The sequence below is a fragment of the Oncorhynchus nerka genome, linkage group LG5 (genome assembly GCF_034236695.1).
Source record: "Oncorhynchus nerka isolate Pitt River linkage group LG5, Oner_Uvic_2.0, whole genome shotgun sequence".
Lineage (NCBI taxonomy): Eukaryota > Metazoa > Chordata > Actinopteri > Salmoniformes > Salmonidae > Oncorhynchus > Oncorhynchus nerka.
The window spans coordinates 53,373,808-53,391,060 of NC_088400.1; the positions used below are offsets into that span (position 1 = coordinate 53,373,808).

Genomic DNA, 17,253 nt, shown 5'->3' on the forward strand with positions numbered 1-17,253 from the left:
GGGAGTACATAAGACACAATACACAGAACAAAGACACAAGTAAAAATGTATCTGTACTTAAACATCTGGGATATCAGTCTGGACAGACAGATTGAGCATCACTGTGTCTGCTACGATGCACTGCTGCTCAAAGAGAAAATTCCTTTACTTGATCCCCATTTTTAATTTTTATATTGAACCTTTATTTAACTAGGCAAGTCAGTTAAGAACAAATTCTTATTTACATTAACGGCCTACCCCGGCCAAACCCGAACGACTGGGTCAATTGTGCGCCACCCTATGGGACTCCCAATCACGTCCGGATGTGATACAGTCTGGATACATACAGCCATTACATTGAGTCCTGACGTCTCAATAACCACTCGCTGCTGACACTGACGACTGAGTTTAATTTGAAATGGCTTAAGTTGGCATTTGACAACTGCAATAAATTATGTTTCCCTCAGATCTGTCTCATTTTTTTCTCTGAAACTTTATAAAGGGAATAGCTTGTGTGTGACCTCTAGTGATGAAAATTCAGCACAGCAGCGGACAGGTATTGAATATAAATGTATGCTATACTGCCACCTGTTGTGTAGAAAGCAAAATGCATGTTAAGGTGTACTATATGTGCAGACACTAACCGGGCCAGGTCCTTGTCCTTGTTGAGGTGCTGGAAGAAGGAGGGCTCGCAGATGAGCTGCTCCTCCTGACACACCTTCTTACAGGAGCACCCCGGCTCAGCCAGCTTCACCTGCAGAGCACTGAGGGGAGGCCACATCACCTGGCCATGGCAGAAATCCTAGCGAGAAAAGGAGAGACGGAGGGAGTAAAGGGAGAATGGGGGAGAGAAAGGGAAGGGAAAGAGAGCGAGAGAGGCAGGGAGAGAGAACACTGGAGAGTTATAGTAAAGTAATTTCACATTCAGTATTGAATAGTCAAAATACAAGAATGAAACGTGGAACAGTTCATAAAAAAATGGCAACAGCTCATATTCATCGATAGGACAGACGGCACACTATTGACAGCTTGTTTGTTCACAGTGTGTAAAGTGACATTTCCCCAGGGCTGGCATAGGACCCTTTTGGCAAATGACAAGTGCGCATAGGGACGTCTCTTCATTCAGACAGGCTCAATCAAATGTATTTTATAAAGCCCTTTTTACATCAGCAGTTCTCACAAAGTGCGGCAGGACAGATGCAGAGGGAGGGAGACACCGAGAGAGCAACGGGCACAGAGCCAAGTGTGTCACGACTCAAACTCTAAAACGCTGCAAAAAAAAGATAGTCAGAACCCAATCTGTCCACAGTCGAAGAGAAAAGCAGCTGCATGCTGTCAACAGCAGCTACAAAGTCAACACCAAGATAAGAACCTCATAGAAAGATGATATACCCTACAAGACAGAAATAGTATATGCAAGGGCATGACAAATAGAGGAGAGGCCAGTTGGGCTCTAACCTGAAACAGGACGGCGGTCCTTTTTTTTTCAGTGAAAATGCACTGTAGAATAATTCAGAGGCTCTGATACCCTTTTCACACTAAGATACTGAAATGGACAATATTGAAAGAAAGTAAGGCTCAGGCCGTTAAAAGGGAGCCAAGCTGGCCTGTTAACATATCTGGGCCTGTAATCAAGAAGCGTCTCGGAGTAGGAATACTGATCTAGGATCAGGTCACCCCTCTTATTTATGACGACGTAAAACATCAAACTGATCCTAGCACTCCTTACTACTTTGTTAATATGGGCCTTGGCGCCAATCTGCCGAAGCAAATCAGAGAGGCATAGTTAGCTAGCCTTTCCCTGCCTAAACCATGATAGAAAGAAGCAGTGTGTAACAAAACTATGCTGATCTTGTTCCCGATCTGCACTTACTGGAAAGCGTGCCAAAAAAAATGACAGTTGGGGTCAGCACAATTGTGTGCAAAGGCTCTGACTGCTGTACCGGAGAATGGAGAGGACAGTTATAGCGAGGTCGTACCTGATTCTCAATGAAAGCGTTGACTCTTTGCAGCATCCCCTCACAGGTGAACTCATAGGGCAGGTAGGGCTCGATCTGAGGATAGAAAACACAGAGTCAGGCTAGTGTTGGACATAAGCACTTATACGCTGTAGAATGTTAGTCAGCTTGCTTAGAGTACATGCATGTGTCTGCTTCAGATGTGCCTATAGTGGGGCAGGTACTGTAATGGGTCAGTGAGAAAAGAAAGGGATGAAGAGAGAGAGAGCGCAAGTATGTGTACAGTATGTGAGCGCACGCGCGTCAGAACTCTGCAACCCTGACCGAGGCCTTCTAGACGGACACACTCCTGAAATATATATACACAACCAACTACCTAAAGTAGCGCCAAGGATATCAGCGAGAACTCCACACACTATAGTCATTACGTTCTGTAGTAAACAGAGCAAAACTCAATGAGACAAACTACTGAGCTGCATCCTTGTTCCATCGAAACAACTTCAGATAAGGTGCTGTGAAACTCTGTAATTGGTGAATAAACCTTTGTGATTGGTGGAATAACATTCTACGTTCTCTGCCGTAGAGAGAGGAGACAGAGGGTGCATGGTAAATGCCACCCTATTCCCTACATGATGCACTACTTTTGACCAGAACCATGGCCCTATAAAGGGAACAGGGTGCCATCCAGAGAGAAAATTAAGCTGAGGGCTGTTGGTCTGGACACCATATGAGACACAGAAACCATGAGACTTCTCTAATGAACATACCCATTGTTCGGGCACCCCTGCAGAATAACACGAGGTCAGTGTTCCCAATGGCACCGCATTCCCTAATCCTTACATAGCGCACTACTTTTGATCAGAGCCCATAGAGGAGTGCACTATATAGGGAATAGGGTGCCATTGGGGACACGAGGACTGCTTGCCCCTGGACTTAAATATGCACGGGACCAGTGAGGGGAGAGAGAAAGAAAAGCTCTCACTTTGCTATTCTCAATTCTCTGTGAATTACTCTTACTCTTCTATTCGGGCCCCCTTGGAATTTGTGATCATGCTCTCTGCTTCCCTGACTGGTACAATCGTTTGTGTATCTGAGGCTTTAGGAAATGAGACTGGGAGAGTTTTCATTTCAGACTGTGAATAGAAAGGAGAGAATGCGAGCAGGGAAACATATATTATGCTTGTGTGTGTGTGTGTGTGTGTGTGTTTTAAGGGTACCTTCTGACTGAGGATTGAGCGGATGGCTCTCTCCACCTCCGCAGGGTTGTCGATGTTCACCGTCCACACGTGGGGCTGGCCAATATACACCTCAGCATATGGGTGCTGGGAGGTCAACTGCATGAGAACACATTTTTATTGAATTTCTTCAACTGATATAAAAATATTTTTGACAAGATATATATAGTGCTATGTTTTATTATTTATTCACGTTTATATTTGAGTCATTTAGCAGGTTTGGCAGATGCTCTTATCCAGAGATGATTGTGCACTATCAATCATCGACCTCAGACAATACTGAAGTCACATTGGCTGAATAAGCTAGTCAGCTAATAAATAGACAGTCCCTTGGCAGGCTAAAAACAGGATCAAACACACGACACAGTAGTTCACTTCAATAGGAGAGCCACATCACAGAAGAAGAACTATCGTGCACACACGCTCAACAAACTAGACCCTATCCTTCAACAAACACCAGACTGACTTATTACGGAGGACCTGTCATGAATAAAAGAAAGGAGAGGTACAGAAGGGAATAGAGGACTAGGTTGTCTCTCTCCCTCACACACACGCGCGCTTTGACTGGGGTCCCTGGGCAGAGTGGCGCCTCACCTCTCTCAGGGTGGGCTTGCCCTTGAAGAAGTCTGTGTTCTTGCTGCTCTTGGGAGGGGTGAACTTGGGGTTGAGGAAGGCACAGCCATTGGCTATGGCCTCTAGGGGGGCGGGGCCTTCGTAGGGGAAGGACAGGCCGACAAACAGCTGTGGAGAAAAAGAGCATTACATTTACATTGACATTTAGCAGATGCTATTGTCCAGAGCAACTTACAATCAATGCATTCAACTAAGTTAAGTAGGAAACAACAACTACATAGCACATTTATTGCAAGACCCCATCAGCAGAATCAGTGCCAGGATGAAAAAAACTATTGCAGGTGTGAGTGCGAGAAATATTTTCCTCTTCTGAGAAATAAGAGGAGACACCTCTTACTTCCTGGAATTCCCACAGCCATGTCTGTTTGTTTGCTCTGCACCAGTAGCAGACAGCTTTTATTGTTTTTTTAACCATCCCTAAGTGTTCTGCTATAAAACTGGGTCGTAAAAGAGGGCTTCTCCTGTCTTGCTTTTGTGTGGTCTGTGTGTGTGTCGGCCCAAGGAGGGGCTAACGAGGAGTTCACACACATGGTAGAATGAAAACGTGCACACAGAGACAAACAATGACCAGAGGAGGAAGTAAGGGGTGTGGGTGTTGTTAGGGTTGGTCTCTGGATATGAGACTCATGGGTTTGAAACCCCTGACCTGTTTTTACTTGGGGAAAAAACACATGCATGCCAGGGATAAAATGTTAATGACTGAATTAGTGAGTGGTGAATATGATTATTTTTTCAAATATAAATAAATAATAATACATATATATATATATATCTTGTAGCAATAAAGATCTGTATTAAAAAAGCAGAATATTGGCATAGCCAGACTCTGTAAATAAGTGTGTTTTATGTACTTAACATTGAAGCCATCTCGTTCACACACTACTCGGCACTGATACAAGTACAGCAGCTACAGCACTTGTATTACTCGCACTTCTCGTGAAAAAAAACGCTCATCACACAAATACGGTCCTGTCATTGGAGAGAAGAGGCCATGCCAATCACCCCAACAAAGACTCCACACACACACAGAGGATAATAGAAAACCCATTGAGCTGGATGACCAAAGCAAATATCTGAGAGGCACTTCTAACATGCTGGAACCAGAGGTGACTAGCCCGTGAAGCGTGCCACAATAATGTGTTTGTCTGAGGCCCCATTAGTAAAGAGAGAGCCATTGGAGCTGGGGTTGTTATAGTGGAGGGCCGGTGACGGCCACAATGGCTGGTCTGTGAGTCGGCGAGGGCCAGATCCCACCGGGTCAGTGCCGGCCCTGCCTGGGGAGACAGAGGGTCTCTTCAGTTCGGCCCACTGTTGGCAACACTGCTGTACATGGACTCTCCCATACCATTCCTTTCTCTTCAGGCTATACCCATATCATCCTTCTCCTCAGCCACTGTACCGCACTACTCTCCTTAAGAGCTACTGGGTGTGCAGGGTTTTGTTCCAGCCCTGCAGTAACACATCTAATTAATCTAATCATGGTCCAGAGTGAAATCCTTATCATGATTATTTAAAAATCAGGTGTGTTAGTGACGAGCTGGAGCAAAAGCCTGCAGTCCCAGGAGAGTAGCTCCCCAGAACCGGAGTTGGAGAACCCCAATGTAAACACTGAACAGCAGTGGGACAAACAGTAGATAGGATTGACTGCAGCTTTCAGAGTTTTGTCAACAGGTGGCAGCAGAGGCTGACTGGTGGTGCTTCCTCCCAGGCAAGACTGCAGCCCAGTGAGCCCACAGGCCTGACAAACAGCTGCTATTTATAGAGCAAACTCCTCTCAGACAGTGTAGTGTAGCATAGCACAGCATAGAATTGCACAGCATACAAAAGCATAGCGTAGCATATGCTAAATGGAAATTGTGAGAAGGAATCTAAATAGGGGGTGGTGAGAGGTTGGGGGTGGTGAGAAGTTGAGAGGCAACCAGGCTAGTTGTAAGTGCTTCAGATATCACTTAGAAACAGGTAGCTAGCGATGTGAAAGGGAAAAGTAGTAAATACCTTCAATGAAATACAGTACTTGAACAACTTCAGAAGAAGAATGTGGTCATATGCCAGTATAAAGAAGGCCGAGACCTAGGAGAGAAAAGCCAGTGATCCAGCACTAAATACTGCAGACTAATGTGTCACATTGGACTGTTATTTCCACAGAAGGGCCCTTTTGCAATAGCATGGATCTGGAGTGAAGTTTCCCCTAATAACAGAATAGATGCTTGCAAGCATGTTACTGTACTGTGCTGTGCACTGGACAAATAAACTCTGATTTGATTTTGTTCTAGGGTCAGCTTACCCTCCCTGAATCTTAACCATAACCATAAGTGGGGAAAATGCTAAACTGACCCAAGATCAGAGTGTAGGGGCAACGTCACCCTACTCCAGACCAATGCTTCATCTTGGACTGTTATTTCAATAGAAGGGCCCTTTGGCATAGCATGACAGAGGAGATGAGATGAACCCGTTTGACTGGTCTGAGGGATAGGCTGGCTATGCAAACAACTCATGGTTAAACCTCATACCACACAGGGAAGACGCAAATTGCATGTAGAGCGGGAGGAAAATAACTGTAGCCTACTGTACTTCATTCTAGGTACAAAATTCTGTCTCTCAAGTCATAAAGAGATAATTAGGACCTTAGATCCAATGAAAGCGGGAACAACATGGGCCTCGTCTTCAATACGGTTGTAAACGCAAGTTAGTGTACGTTTCAGGAGAATTAGTATTTAATTAAAATCCCCATTAGCTACAGCCAAAGCATTAAAATCAAATCAAATGTTATTGGTCACATACACGTGTTTAGAATATGTTAATGTGAGTGTAGCTAAATGCTTGTCTTAGTACCAATGCCATATAATATTATACTAGGGCAGTATAATGCTGGTTCATTGCCAACTCAATACAGTGCCTTCCACCCCTTCCTTGTTTTATACTGTATCTATGTATTCCATGTCGTATTGCCAAAAATCTCGTGGGAGCAATTAACACAGGCAATCTGTTAGCAGGTAAATGCTTTATTCATAAAGTGGAGCAGGGAGGAAAGCGTGGCTGGAAAACACCTTGCCTCCTTCTTCTTGTTATCCCAACAACACAATGCTGCTGCTAAACAGGTCTGGATTTATGGTGATTCATAGCGCTCCCTCCGGGCTTCCAAACACCAGGTTAATGAGAAGAACTTGAAGATCTCCTCCCCTCTCTTTCTCTCCCTCTCCTTCCAAAGATCTCCTCCACTCTCTCTCCCTCTCCTTCCAAAGATCTCCTCCCCTCTCTTTCTCTCCCTCCAAAGATCTCCTCCACTCTCTCTCCCTGTCCTTCCAAAGATCTCCTCCACGCTCTCCCTCTCCTTCCAAAGATCTCTGATCACTCTCTTTTTAAGCCTGAATCTTGCTATAGTTTGATTTCCGGATTTACCACAGTTTCTTGCGACAGGCTTGCACATAATCACAGCCTCTTTTCAGACTATTTAGGACCGGTATAGCCTGGCCCCAGATCTATTTGAGTGCACCAACATATGAGTGGGCTATACAGAACAAACAGACCAGTTGTGTGGCTTGAAAACAGGCAGTGTGGTTGGAGCTTCAGAGCGTCGTTGGGCTATAACAGCACAAACAGACCTGGGACAAGTTGTGTGGCTAGAAAACAGGCAGTGTGGTTGGAGGTGCTTCAGAAGAAGTGAACCTTGAGCAGTTGCATTGTGTCACGAGCAGTGGCAGGCCTGGGCATGACATGAATGGAGGCCCTGCTGAGGCACTCTGGGTGAGATCACTATGACTAATGAAGTGCTGAGAGATCCTGACACTCGCCTTGACACTTTGAGCGACGTCATTATGGCAGTGACATCATACACCATCTACTCACTGCGATGCATAGTGAAGTCACGGGGGGTGTCGCACTCCCAACAGAGTGTCTGTATGAACGTCTTAGAACACTTATTGTTGATGTTGTGTACATGCTGTTGATTGACAAACCAACTCTCCATCGGGGATAAATAAAGTATTTCTTATCTTATCAGGAACCAAGGCTTTTTTTTAATGAGCAATCACATCATTCTTAGCAATGATTTGGTACCTATGCCCCCGAGTCCTAGTGTGGCAAGTGTGGTTCCTCTCTCTAGGGCAGGATTCTTCAACTCTGGTGTGTGTGTGTGTGTGTGTGTGTGTTTGCAAGCTCTCACCCGGTGTGTTTGTGTGCATGCGTGTTGCTCTCACCTTGGTCTCCCTGAGGAGGAACTGCAGGTCACGGCCGCTCAGGATGCCGTAGTTTCTCACGTAGCTGGGCAAGTGCACAGTGCTGGTACCGTGCACGGTGGCATGCACCTCCGTGTAGGTGTGGATGATGTCAAGGTAGGTCTTCTTGTTCTGAAACACACAGTAAGTGGTGGTTACCAGTCAGTGAGACCCTACTACTGTACATGTTGTAGTTCACACTGTGTTTTGTACACAGTACATAACCTGGCCTCATTATAGAGCTCTACGTTGATGTTGAGATTCTCAAAACAGGGTTAAAAGGAAACAAAGTATTATATTGTTATTGTATCTGGAACTCTGCCTCTAATCTGCAATGTACTCTTAAAAGTGGATGACACACAGACAACATGAAAACAATGTCTGGTAACACTTAACTTGAATGCTGACAGGCAATGCATTATGATGAGGTTATAACGCATTATAAGACTTATAATATGTCTTATTACCGTCTCCTTAAAATGATTTGGATTAAACAACAGCCATAACCTATTATGAGGCCTACTATAAGACATCATAAAGGTTCGTACAAGCTTATAACAATTGGAAATGACTAGACTATTATAGCTGAGACTAACACAGGAAATTATGTCAGGCAAGGAGCTCATTGCTGATAAGAGATGGCTCCTCGCTGGAGTAAACTGACTCAAAACACTTTCGAGCAAAACAAACGGAGAGAGTACTGTTGGATCAACATGATCTTTCTCGCAAACAAAAGGGAGATAAGCAGAGCTCTGCGCCCCAAATGGCATCCTATTCCCTATAAAGTGCACTCCTTGTGACTAGGACTTTGGTCAAAAGTAGCGCACTATGCAGTAGGGAAAAGGGGACGCAAAAATAAGTTTCAGGGAGAATGACGACGGAAACTAGTATCCACTGAGAGATGAAAGATGACTCATGCCTTCATTTCCGTCTCCTTATCAAAACTGTAATCATGGATATTCATTGGGTTGGTGGCGATTTACAGTAAAAAAAAAGACATCAAATCAAATAAGAGATTTGTTCATACGATTTGAGAAGTCTTGATTATAACACTTTAGGTAGGTCTAATGTTTGCAACAATTTCCTGAGCTGTCACACCTAAATACTTTGAATGCAGAACATTCCTAAACTAGTCCATAAAATTGGCTAGTACTCATCAGGCATATTTTTCACTGCACTGCTCATAGAAAGAAAAATGCAATAGTGAAGGATAGGATTCAGGCGACAGCGGGAGGGGATAACCAGTTTGATCAAGCATCGATAGCGACATCCTCCCTGGAGAAACCCCTAATGGTAGGCTGTGGCAGGGCTGCCGTTTAAACTGAAGCAAGGAACAAGAGACTGGAACAGCTGCTTTCCTCTCACCCACGCACGTACATCCTTCCAAGCAGCCCCCAGGTGTGCTCAGGTAGTGGCAAACTGCGCTGGCACCACACATTAGCAAGTCATTTCCAACCCGACAGGATCTGATCATTTAACAAAAAAATCAGTTTAGAATACGTGTGGACCAGATCTTGCCCTGCAAGTCAGCAACTTTTTTTGACTTATCTGGCAGTGAACATGCATTTTTGGTTGTAGGCCCTTCTAATATAATTTACTTGTGGTGTACAGTTTAATATTTTAAACTAAAGGCAGGTTTATAGCCTGTTTGACCAGGAAGCCTATTCAAATAGGCTACGGAAGGATGGAGTCTCCTGCATTCCCACTTCCTCTCCAACAATTGCGATTTAAGAGAACATGTCGGCCTACCGTCCAGAGAGTTAATTAAAGATTCATAATTGAAGAGAGAAGTTCTCCTGATATTTCTTATACCATGCCTTACACAATCAATAAATTGGCAGCCTTTCAACATAAGGCTACAACATGTTCTGTCTATAGGCATAGGCTATCAGTGTACCAAACAAGCACACACACGCTCACAACATGAGCAGATTAACTTGGTCAAAATGTTTCTTTATTAAAGACTATCAGAAAGAATGTGTCGGTAACTCTGCATTATAGTCTAACCTATTTTGAGCGAAAGCGCTGAAGCTAGGGTACGCTGACAAAAAGCTTATCACACGAGTCAATTAATATTAGTTAGCAAACTTAAAGAAAAGAAAATAACAAAATAGCCAACTAAATAGGAGAGCCCACATTTTTTAAATGTTTATCGCTCAGGTCTTAAAAATATGGGTAACCCCTTTTTCCTCTGTATCCATAATGTGCATAAATGAGGTTTTTACTCCCTGTACTCACTTTCATTCAGCTTCACATCAGCAAAAAACAAACTCACTCTATATAGCCTGTGGGGCGGCAGGTAGCCTAGTGGTTAGAGTGTTGGGCCAGTAACCGAAAGGTTGCTTGCTCGAATGCCCGAGCTGACAAGGTAAAAATCTGACATTCTGCCCCTGAGCAAGGCAGTTAACCCACTGTTCCCCGGGTGCCGCAGACGTGGATGCCGATTAAGGTAGCACCCCGCACCCTTGATTCAGAGGGGTTGGGTTAAATGCGGAAGACACATTTTAGTTGAAGGCATTCAACCCTTTCCCTATAAGGCTAATCACTATTTTCCGCTGCGTCCTTCTCCTCTCCCACAACAGTAGCCTGTTTTTCCCGCAGTGGCTCGTTTTCATGAAGCGAAAATGCGGTTTTGACACAAAATTATATTCTGACATATTTGGTTTGATGAAAGGGGACACACAGGGATCTGAGGTTTAACTACAACATTCTGGATCCCAGGTCGGATCAAGGGTAATCGGGTCAGGTAGATCCGTGAAGACCTCTAGCAAAGAGTAGTAGCTATGTCTCCAGCATCCTTTGACCTTCTAAGTCCAACACAAATCAATATTATGAACAACAGTCTAACTACCATACAAATCAATAACTTAGACAACGTTCCCCCCAAAATTCGAACTTCTATGAAAATCCATATTCTAAACATTCCAAAAACATATCAACCTGCCTACAAGCTAATTCTTTCTGTGCAAAGCAGGCTGATACAGAATGTCTCCAGTGCACACAGCATCCTTTGTTAGCTTTAGGAACAGGAAGGAGAACAGTGGAGTGACTACAGTACATCAGGCTCTCCTTTGAGTGTGTCTTACACAGGCCAGTCGCCCGGCCTCTAGGGATGCCCTATCAGATGCCTCCTGGCAGCCCGTTGTAATGGGAGCCTTAGAGTATGAGTCCCAAATGGCACCCTATTCCCTATATAGTGCACTACTTTTGACCAAAGCCCAATAGGCCTTGGTCAACAGTAGTGCACTATAAAGGGAACAGGTTGCCATTTGGTTCTCAGACTTAGAGAGGGGCAGGGTGGAGGTGGCTACCTGTAATTAGATGGTGAAATGTCTACTCTCTAATATGTGTACCCCAGAGAGCTGGGGCTTGGGTTGAGGGTTAGAGGAAGGTTACGGTAGAAGAGTGGAGAGTAGGAAGGAGTGGATTGTGTACACACACACACACGTGCATATGTACATACACACACTAGAATGGCAAAAGTATGGAAATGGTGATGATGATATATGATTACAACAGTGAATCCCACAAGTTACCGCAGTGCAGACTGATTGTTCATTCTCAGTGCCGTGCCTATAAGGGGGTGAGGGCTGTTTAGGCCAGTAGTATGGCTACAGGCTAGGGCTCGGGTGTTTGTAGTCTAGCCCAATTATTTTCAAAGACATTTCGAAGTAAGTATTTGGATATTTTTGTATTTGAAGTAAGTCGTATTGGAATGCATTTGGAAATACACTTTGAAAGTATTGGCATATATTTGTCTGTGCATTTTTAAATACAAATATTTAAACACTCCATGAATTTGAAACCAGGTCTGTTTGGTCATAGGGGTATTTGAAGTAACGTATTTGGAAACAAGTATTTCAAAATAGTTTAAAATAGTAGGAAATCATTTAAAAATAATAATTTGGCCACATTTGAAAAATACTCAAATACACAGACAATAAGTATTTCAAATACAAATACACATGTACTTGAACCGGAGCGGAACTTTCTCTAGGGCGAGGGGTCATGTCCGCAGGTCTGCTGTCGGTATGTGAGGACTGGAATGAGGTGTTTGTTATAGCAACATTATAGCTTACACTCGCTTAACTGGTTTGGTTTATTCATGTCTGGAGGGTCACTCATACCTTCTGTGCTGTTTTTCTGAGAACTCCAGTCAGTTGAAACATGTAAAGCGTTGGTTGAGGATGGTCATCGCAAAAAAAGGCATACGCTATGTATACGTGAAGATATCATACAGCTAGGCCTATTTTCTCAAGATGGATACGGTTTTTGATACATCTTCCTTTTTGATTAGCGTAACTATTTTCTTACGACAAATGTTTGTGATAAATGTGTGTGTATGCTTTCTAGTTGGTCTTGATCTATAGTCTTGGATGGATTCAGTTATTTTTTGTCAATGATCTACACAAAATACTCTATATAGTCAAAGATGAAGAAAAATAAAACATTGCTATATCTTGATAAAATAAGTATTTACCCCCTTGAGCCAATGAATGTTAGAAACACCTTTAGTCTTTTGGGGTACGTGTCTAAGACTGTGGATTGTGCAACATTTGCCCATTATTTTTTTATCAAAATTCTTCAAGCTCTGTCAAGTTGGTTGTCTTGCCATAGATTTTCAAGCAGATTTAAGTAAAAACTGTAAAATAGGCCACTCAGGATCATTCACTAGAAAAAACTGAAAAGCAAAGGAGGGGAGGAAAGAAAAGGGAGATATCATAAGGAGGAAAGGGATCTAGGAAAGAAAATGAGGAAAGGGATCTAAGAAAGGAGGAAAGGACAGTCATCTCCTGCATAGACTGAGGGTGTCCTAATATGGACATTACAGCCACATTTGTGGATTGTACAACATAAAACCAGTAGAAAGAGACTCTGAAAATTCTGTAAACAACAAATACAGATCCACAAGCAAATTTGTACGTGTAATTGCACATCCAATAGTTGTAAATTGTCCTGCTGAAAGGTGAATTCATCTCCCAGTGTCTGGAGTTTGCCTGTGCTTAGCTCCATTCAGTTTATTTTAATCATTACAATCATACCCATAACATGATGCAGCCACCACTATGCTGGAAAATATGGAGAGTGGTACTCAGTAATGTGTTGTATTGTATTTGCCCCAAACATAACACTTTATATTCAGGATAAAAAAGTGATTTGCTTGCCACATTTTTTTACAGTACTACTTTAGTGCCTTGTTGCAAACAGGATGTATGTTTTGGAATATTTGTATTCCATACATGCTTCCTTCTTTTACTATGTCAATTAGGGTGGCTACTTTGAAGAATCTAAAATATATTTTGATTTGTTTATCACCTTTTTGGTAACTACATTATTCTATATGTGTTAGTTTTGATGTCTTTACTATTATTCTACAAACGTAGAAAACAGTAAAAATAAAGAAAAACCCTTGAATGAGTAGGTGTGTCCAAACTTCTGACTAGTACTGTATATTTACCAAATTAAGAGTCTAATCTCACTCCATAAAAGGTTCTTAAAGAACATTATTCCAGTTCAGTGTGTTTCTGGAATGAGGACATGCTGGTTTATTGGAAGTAACTTATACCTTCTGTGTTGTTCAGAGAAATCCTGTCAGTGTGTGTGTTTGTGTGAGAGTGTCTACGCTAGTGTGCAAATGCGAGTATGTGTGTGCGCGCAAGCACTTGTGTGCCTCCCACCTGTAAATGAAAACTGAGGGACATTGACCCGAGGACCAAGAATATGAAGACAACATGATGTCAGGCTGACTTTGGTGAGGAAGCTGATTCACTGCCTTCCTTAGCCTTTATGGGGAGTAGTATTAGGGAAATAATCAAACCAGTACATCGGCTTGGGGCAGATGATCAAAACGAGAGAGGATAGGCTTTTATTACATTGTAAATCACCTGGAAAAGTATGTGTGTGTGAATGTGTTCTGGAGTTGGGTTAAATGCGGAAGACACATTTCAGTTGAATGCATTCAGTTGTACAACTGACTAGGTATCCCTCTTTCCCTTTCTGAGGTTTTGTATTGTTTGACAAGACTGCGTTAGCCCATTGAGCTAAGCCGAAGAGGCCCTCGTGTTATGCAGGGCTCACCAGCATGTGTTGGGATACTGGAGCAGATTATTCTGGCAGTGGAGAGAACCTACCAAGTGTGAATACAACCCATGTACTCTCACAGGGGCAATATGACATTACGCTAAATCATTTGTAATGGGTTATGAGCTTCATTGAATCCAATTAAAATAGAACCGCAGAGGAGCACTTCTTTGGTTTATAGTTTCATCCATGAGTTGCTCTTTGATCATGGGATGAAATACTATAGAACAAAAATAAGTTGATGCTGGATAGTAAACAATGTAAAATATTTGATTGGAAGTTTGTTTGCACAGAGGCTTTTCTGGCATTGTTCACTATCTGGCATTTTTTTGTTCTATAAAATAGAACTGCATTCAGTTGTAGAGAATCACGGCCTTTGGAATCTCCAGATACCGTATCTTGGTACGTTTGTAAGTCTGTTCCTGATTCATCAGTCGTGTGTTCTTTTTATTTAACTAGGCAAGTCAGTTAAGAAGGAATTCTTGTTTTACAATGACGGCCTACATCGGCCAAACCCGGACGACGCTGGGCCAATTGTGCGCCGCCCTATGGGACTCCCAATCACGGCCGGTGGTGATACAGCCTGGATGTAGCCTATATTTCAGTGAGTTTTTCTGTACAGCTAGAAGAATATGTGTGGGTTTGTTTGTAAGCCTGAGTATTTGTACGTGTGCGAGTGCTCACGCTAGTGTATGCGCCCTAGCGTGTCTGTGAGTGGCTCAGTGAGGAAAAACATGTCAGGGTTACATTGATGGATCTTTGGGCACTGGGAGGACTGTGGGCGCTGTCTGTCAGCCAACATTAGCATTTCAAACACCAGTGTCATCCTCCCCTGATCCCTCCCTCCCCTCTCTCTCTCTCTCTCTCCCTCTCTCTCTCTGTCTGTGTCTAACTTTCTCTCTCCATCTCCATGTTCACACCCTCCCGCCATCTCTCCTTCCCTACCTCTCCATCTTTCTCTCTTCCTCTCTTTTTCTCACCCACCCTCTCGCTGTCTATATTCTCGCCGCACTTTCTATTCTGAATAAAAATATAAACGCAACATGTAAAGTATTGGTCGCATGATTCATGAGCTGAAATAAAAGATCACAGAAATGTTCCATATGCACAAAGCATATTTCTCTCAAATTTTGTGTACAAAATAGTTTCAAACTGTTAATGAGTATTTCTCATTTGCCAAATTAATCCATCCATCTGACAGGTGTGGCACGTCGTTTTAGAGAATCCGCAGACCACATGTAATCACGCCAGCCAAGGACCTCCAAAGTACACACAGCCTCAACCACCTAATCTCACAACAACAAGACTCAAACAACTGCTGTTTCAGAGTCCGCAGAGCCGCAACCAACAGTCACCCTTCATTCTGCCTCGGTGAGTGTGCTCGGCTCAAGCCGGGTTGCCGTGGCAACGGCTCCTTGAGAGGCCTGCTTTTTGGCTGCTCGGTTATCACCTTCCCTCTCCCACTTCAAACATGTCTGTGACTGTTCGAGATGACCTGGTAGATTCAACCAATTTGCATTGCAGCTCTTGGACACTGTTGGTGGTGTTGTTTAGGGCTATTAACCTGAGGGTTGCTGGTTCACATCCCATGGCTGACCTGGACAATGTAAAGGGAGTGAGCCAGCAGCCAAAGGCATCAGTATTCCACGTGCTACCTACTGCCATTGTGCACTTGAGGAGTAAGATATTTAAGTGATAATGCCAGAGAAGCCAGTGTTGAGGATATATTGGCAAGAGTGTTGTTAAGCCCAAGTTAAAGTCGAGGGCCGGTTAACCGTGCCAATATATTTAAAACAAATTAATTAAAAATGAAAAGCTGAAATGTCTTGAGTCAATAAGTATTCAACCCTTTGTTATGGCAAGCCTAAATAAGTTCAGGGGTAAACATTTTCTTAACAAGTCACATAATAAGTTGCATGGACTCACTGTGTGCAATAATAGTGTTTAACGTGGTTTTTGAATGACTACCTCCTCTCTGTACCCCACACATACAAACACAGATTCAGCCACAAAGACCAGGGCTGTTTTCCAGTGCCTCACAAAGGGCACCTGTTGGTAGATACATGAAAAAACAAATTTGCAAACATTGAATCCCTTTCAGCATGATGAAGATATTAATTACACTTTGGATAGTGTATTAATATACCCAGTCACTACAAAGATACAGGCCTCCTTTAAAACAGTAACAGAGTTTAATGGCTGTGATAGGAGAAAACTGAGGATGGATCAACATCACTTTAGCTACTACACAATACTAACTTAACAGAGTGAAAAAAGTAAGTCTATACATTTCAAAACATGCATCCTGTTGGCAACAAGGCACTAAAGTAATACTGCAAAGAATGTGGCAAAGCAATTCACTTTTTGTCCTGAATACAAAGTGTTAACTTCGGTGCAAATTCAATACAACACATTACGGAGTACCACTCTATATTTTCAAGCATAGTGGTGGCTGCATCATGTTATGGGCATGCTTGTAATTGTTAAGCACTGGGTGGGGTGGTTTTCAGGATAAAAACTAAACGGAATTGAGCTAAGCACGGGTAAAATCCTAAAGGAAATCCTGGTTCAGTATGCTTTCTAGCAGACACTGGGAGATTAATTCACTTTTCCGCAGGACAATTTCATTTCGTTTGACCCATTGACATTTCTTTGTATATATATCCATAAAATTATGCCGATTCATGATTTCATGAACAGTAAATAGGCATTTCAACATCATAGCCTTGGCAGGAGTTAACTTGTGGAATAGACACCGGCTAGAACACGGTTTTAACCAATTAGCATCCACGATTAGAACCACCCCGTTGTATAATGTAGTACACCCCCCGTCTCAAATGACACCTACAGTTGAAGTCGGAAGTTTACATACACTTAGGTTGGAATCATTAAAACCCATTTTTCAACCACTCCACCAATTTCTTGTTAACAAACTATGGTTTTGGCAAGTCGGTTAGGACATCTACTTTGTGCATGACACAAGTCATTCTTCCCAAAATTGTTTACAGACAGATTATTTCACTGTATCACAATTCCAGTGGGTCAGAAGTTTACGTACACTAAGTTGACTGTGCCTTTAAACAGCTTGGAAAATTCCAGAAAATTATGTCATGGCTTTAGAAGCTTCTGATTGACTCAAATTATGTCAATTAG

General features: G+C 42.9%; 1 protein-coding gene across 2 annotated transcripts in view; it reads right to left on the bottom strand.

Annotated features, from left to right (window-relative positions):
• Positions 1–17,253, bottom strand: part of LOC115129626 (alpha-1,6-mannosylglycoprotein 6-beta-N-acetylglucosaminyltransferase A-like) — a 103,902-nt gene that overhangs the window by 3,338 nt on the left and 83,311 nt on the right. For both annotated transcript variants that reach the window (XM_029660199.2, XM_029660200.2), the window contains 5 exons: positions 8,002–8,151; positions 3,767–3,913; positions 3,155–3,271; positions 1,959–2,033; positions 624–781 (listed from right to left, as the gene is read on the bottom strand). In XM_029660199.2, the coding sequence (XP_029516059.1) occupies positions 624–781; positions 1,959–2,033; positions 3,155–3,271; positions 3,767–3,913; positions 8,002–8,151 (647 nt within the window). The remainder of the gene's footprint in view (positions 1–623; positions 782–1,958; positions 2,034–3,154; positions 3,272–3,766; positions 3,914–8,001; positions 8,152–17,253) is intronic.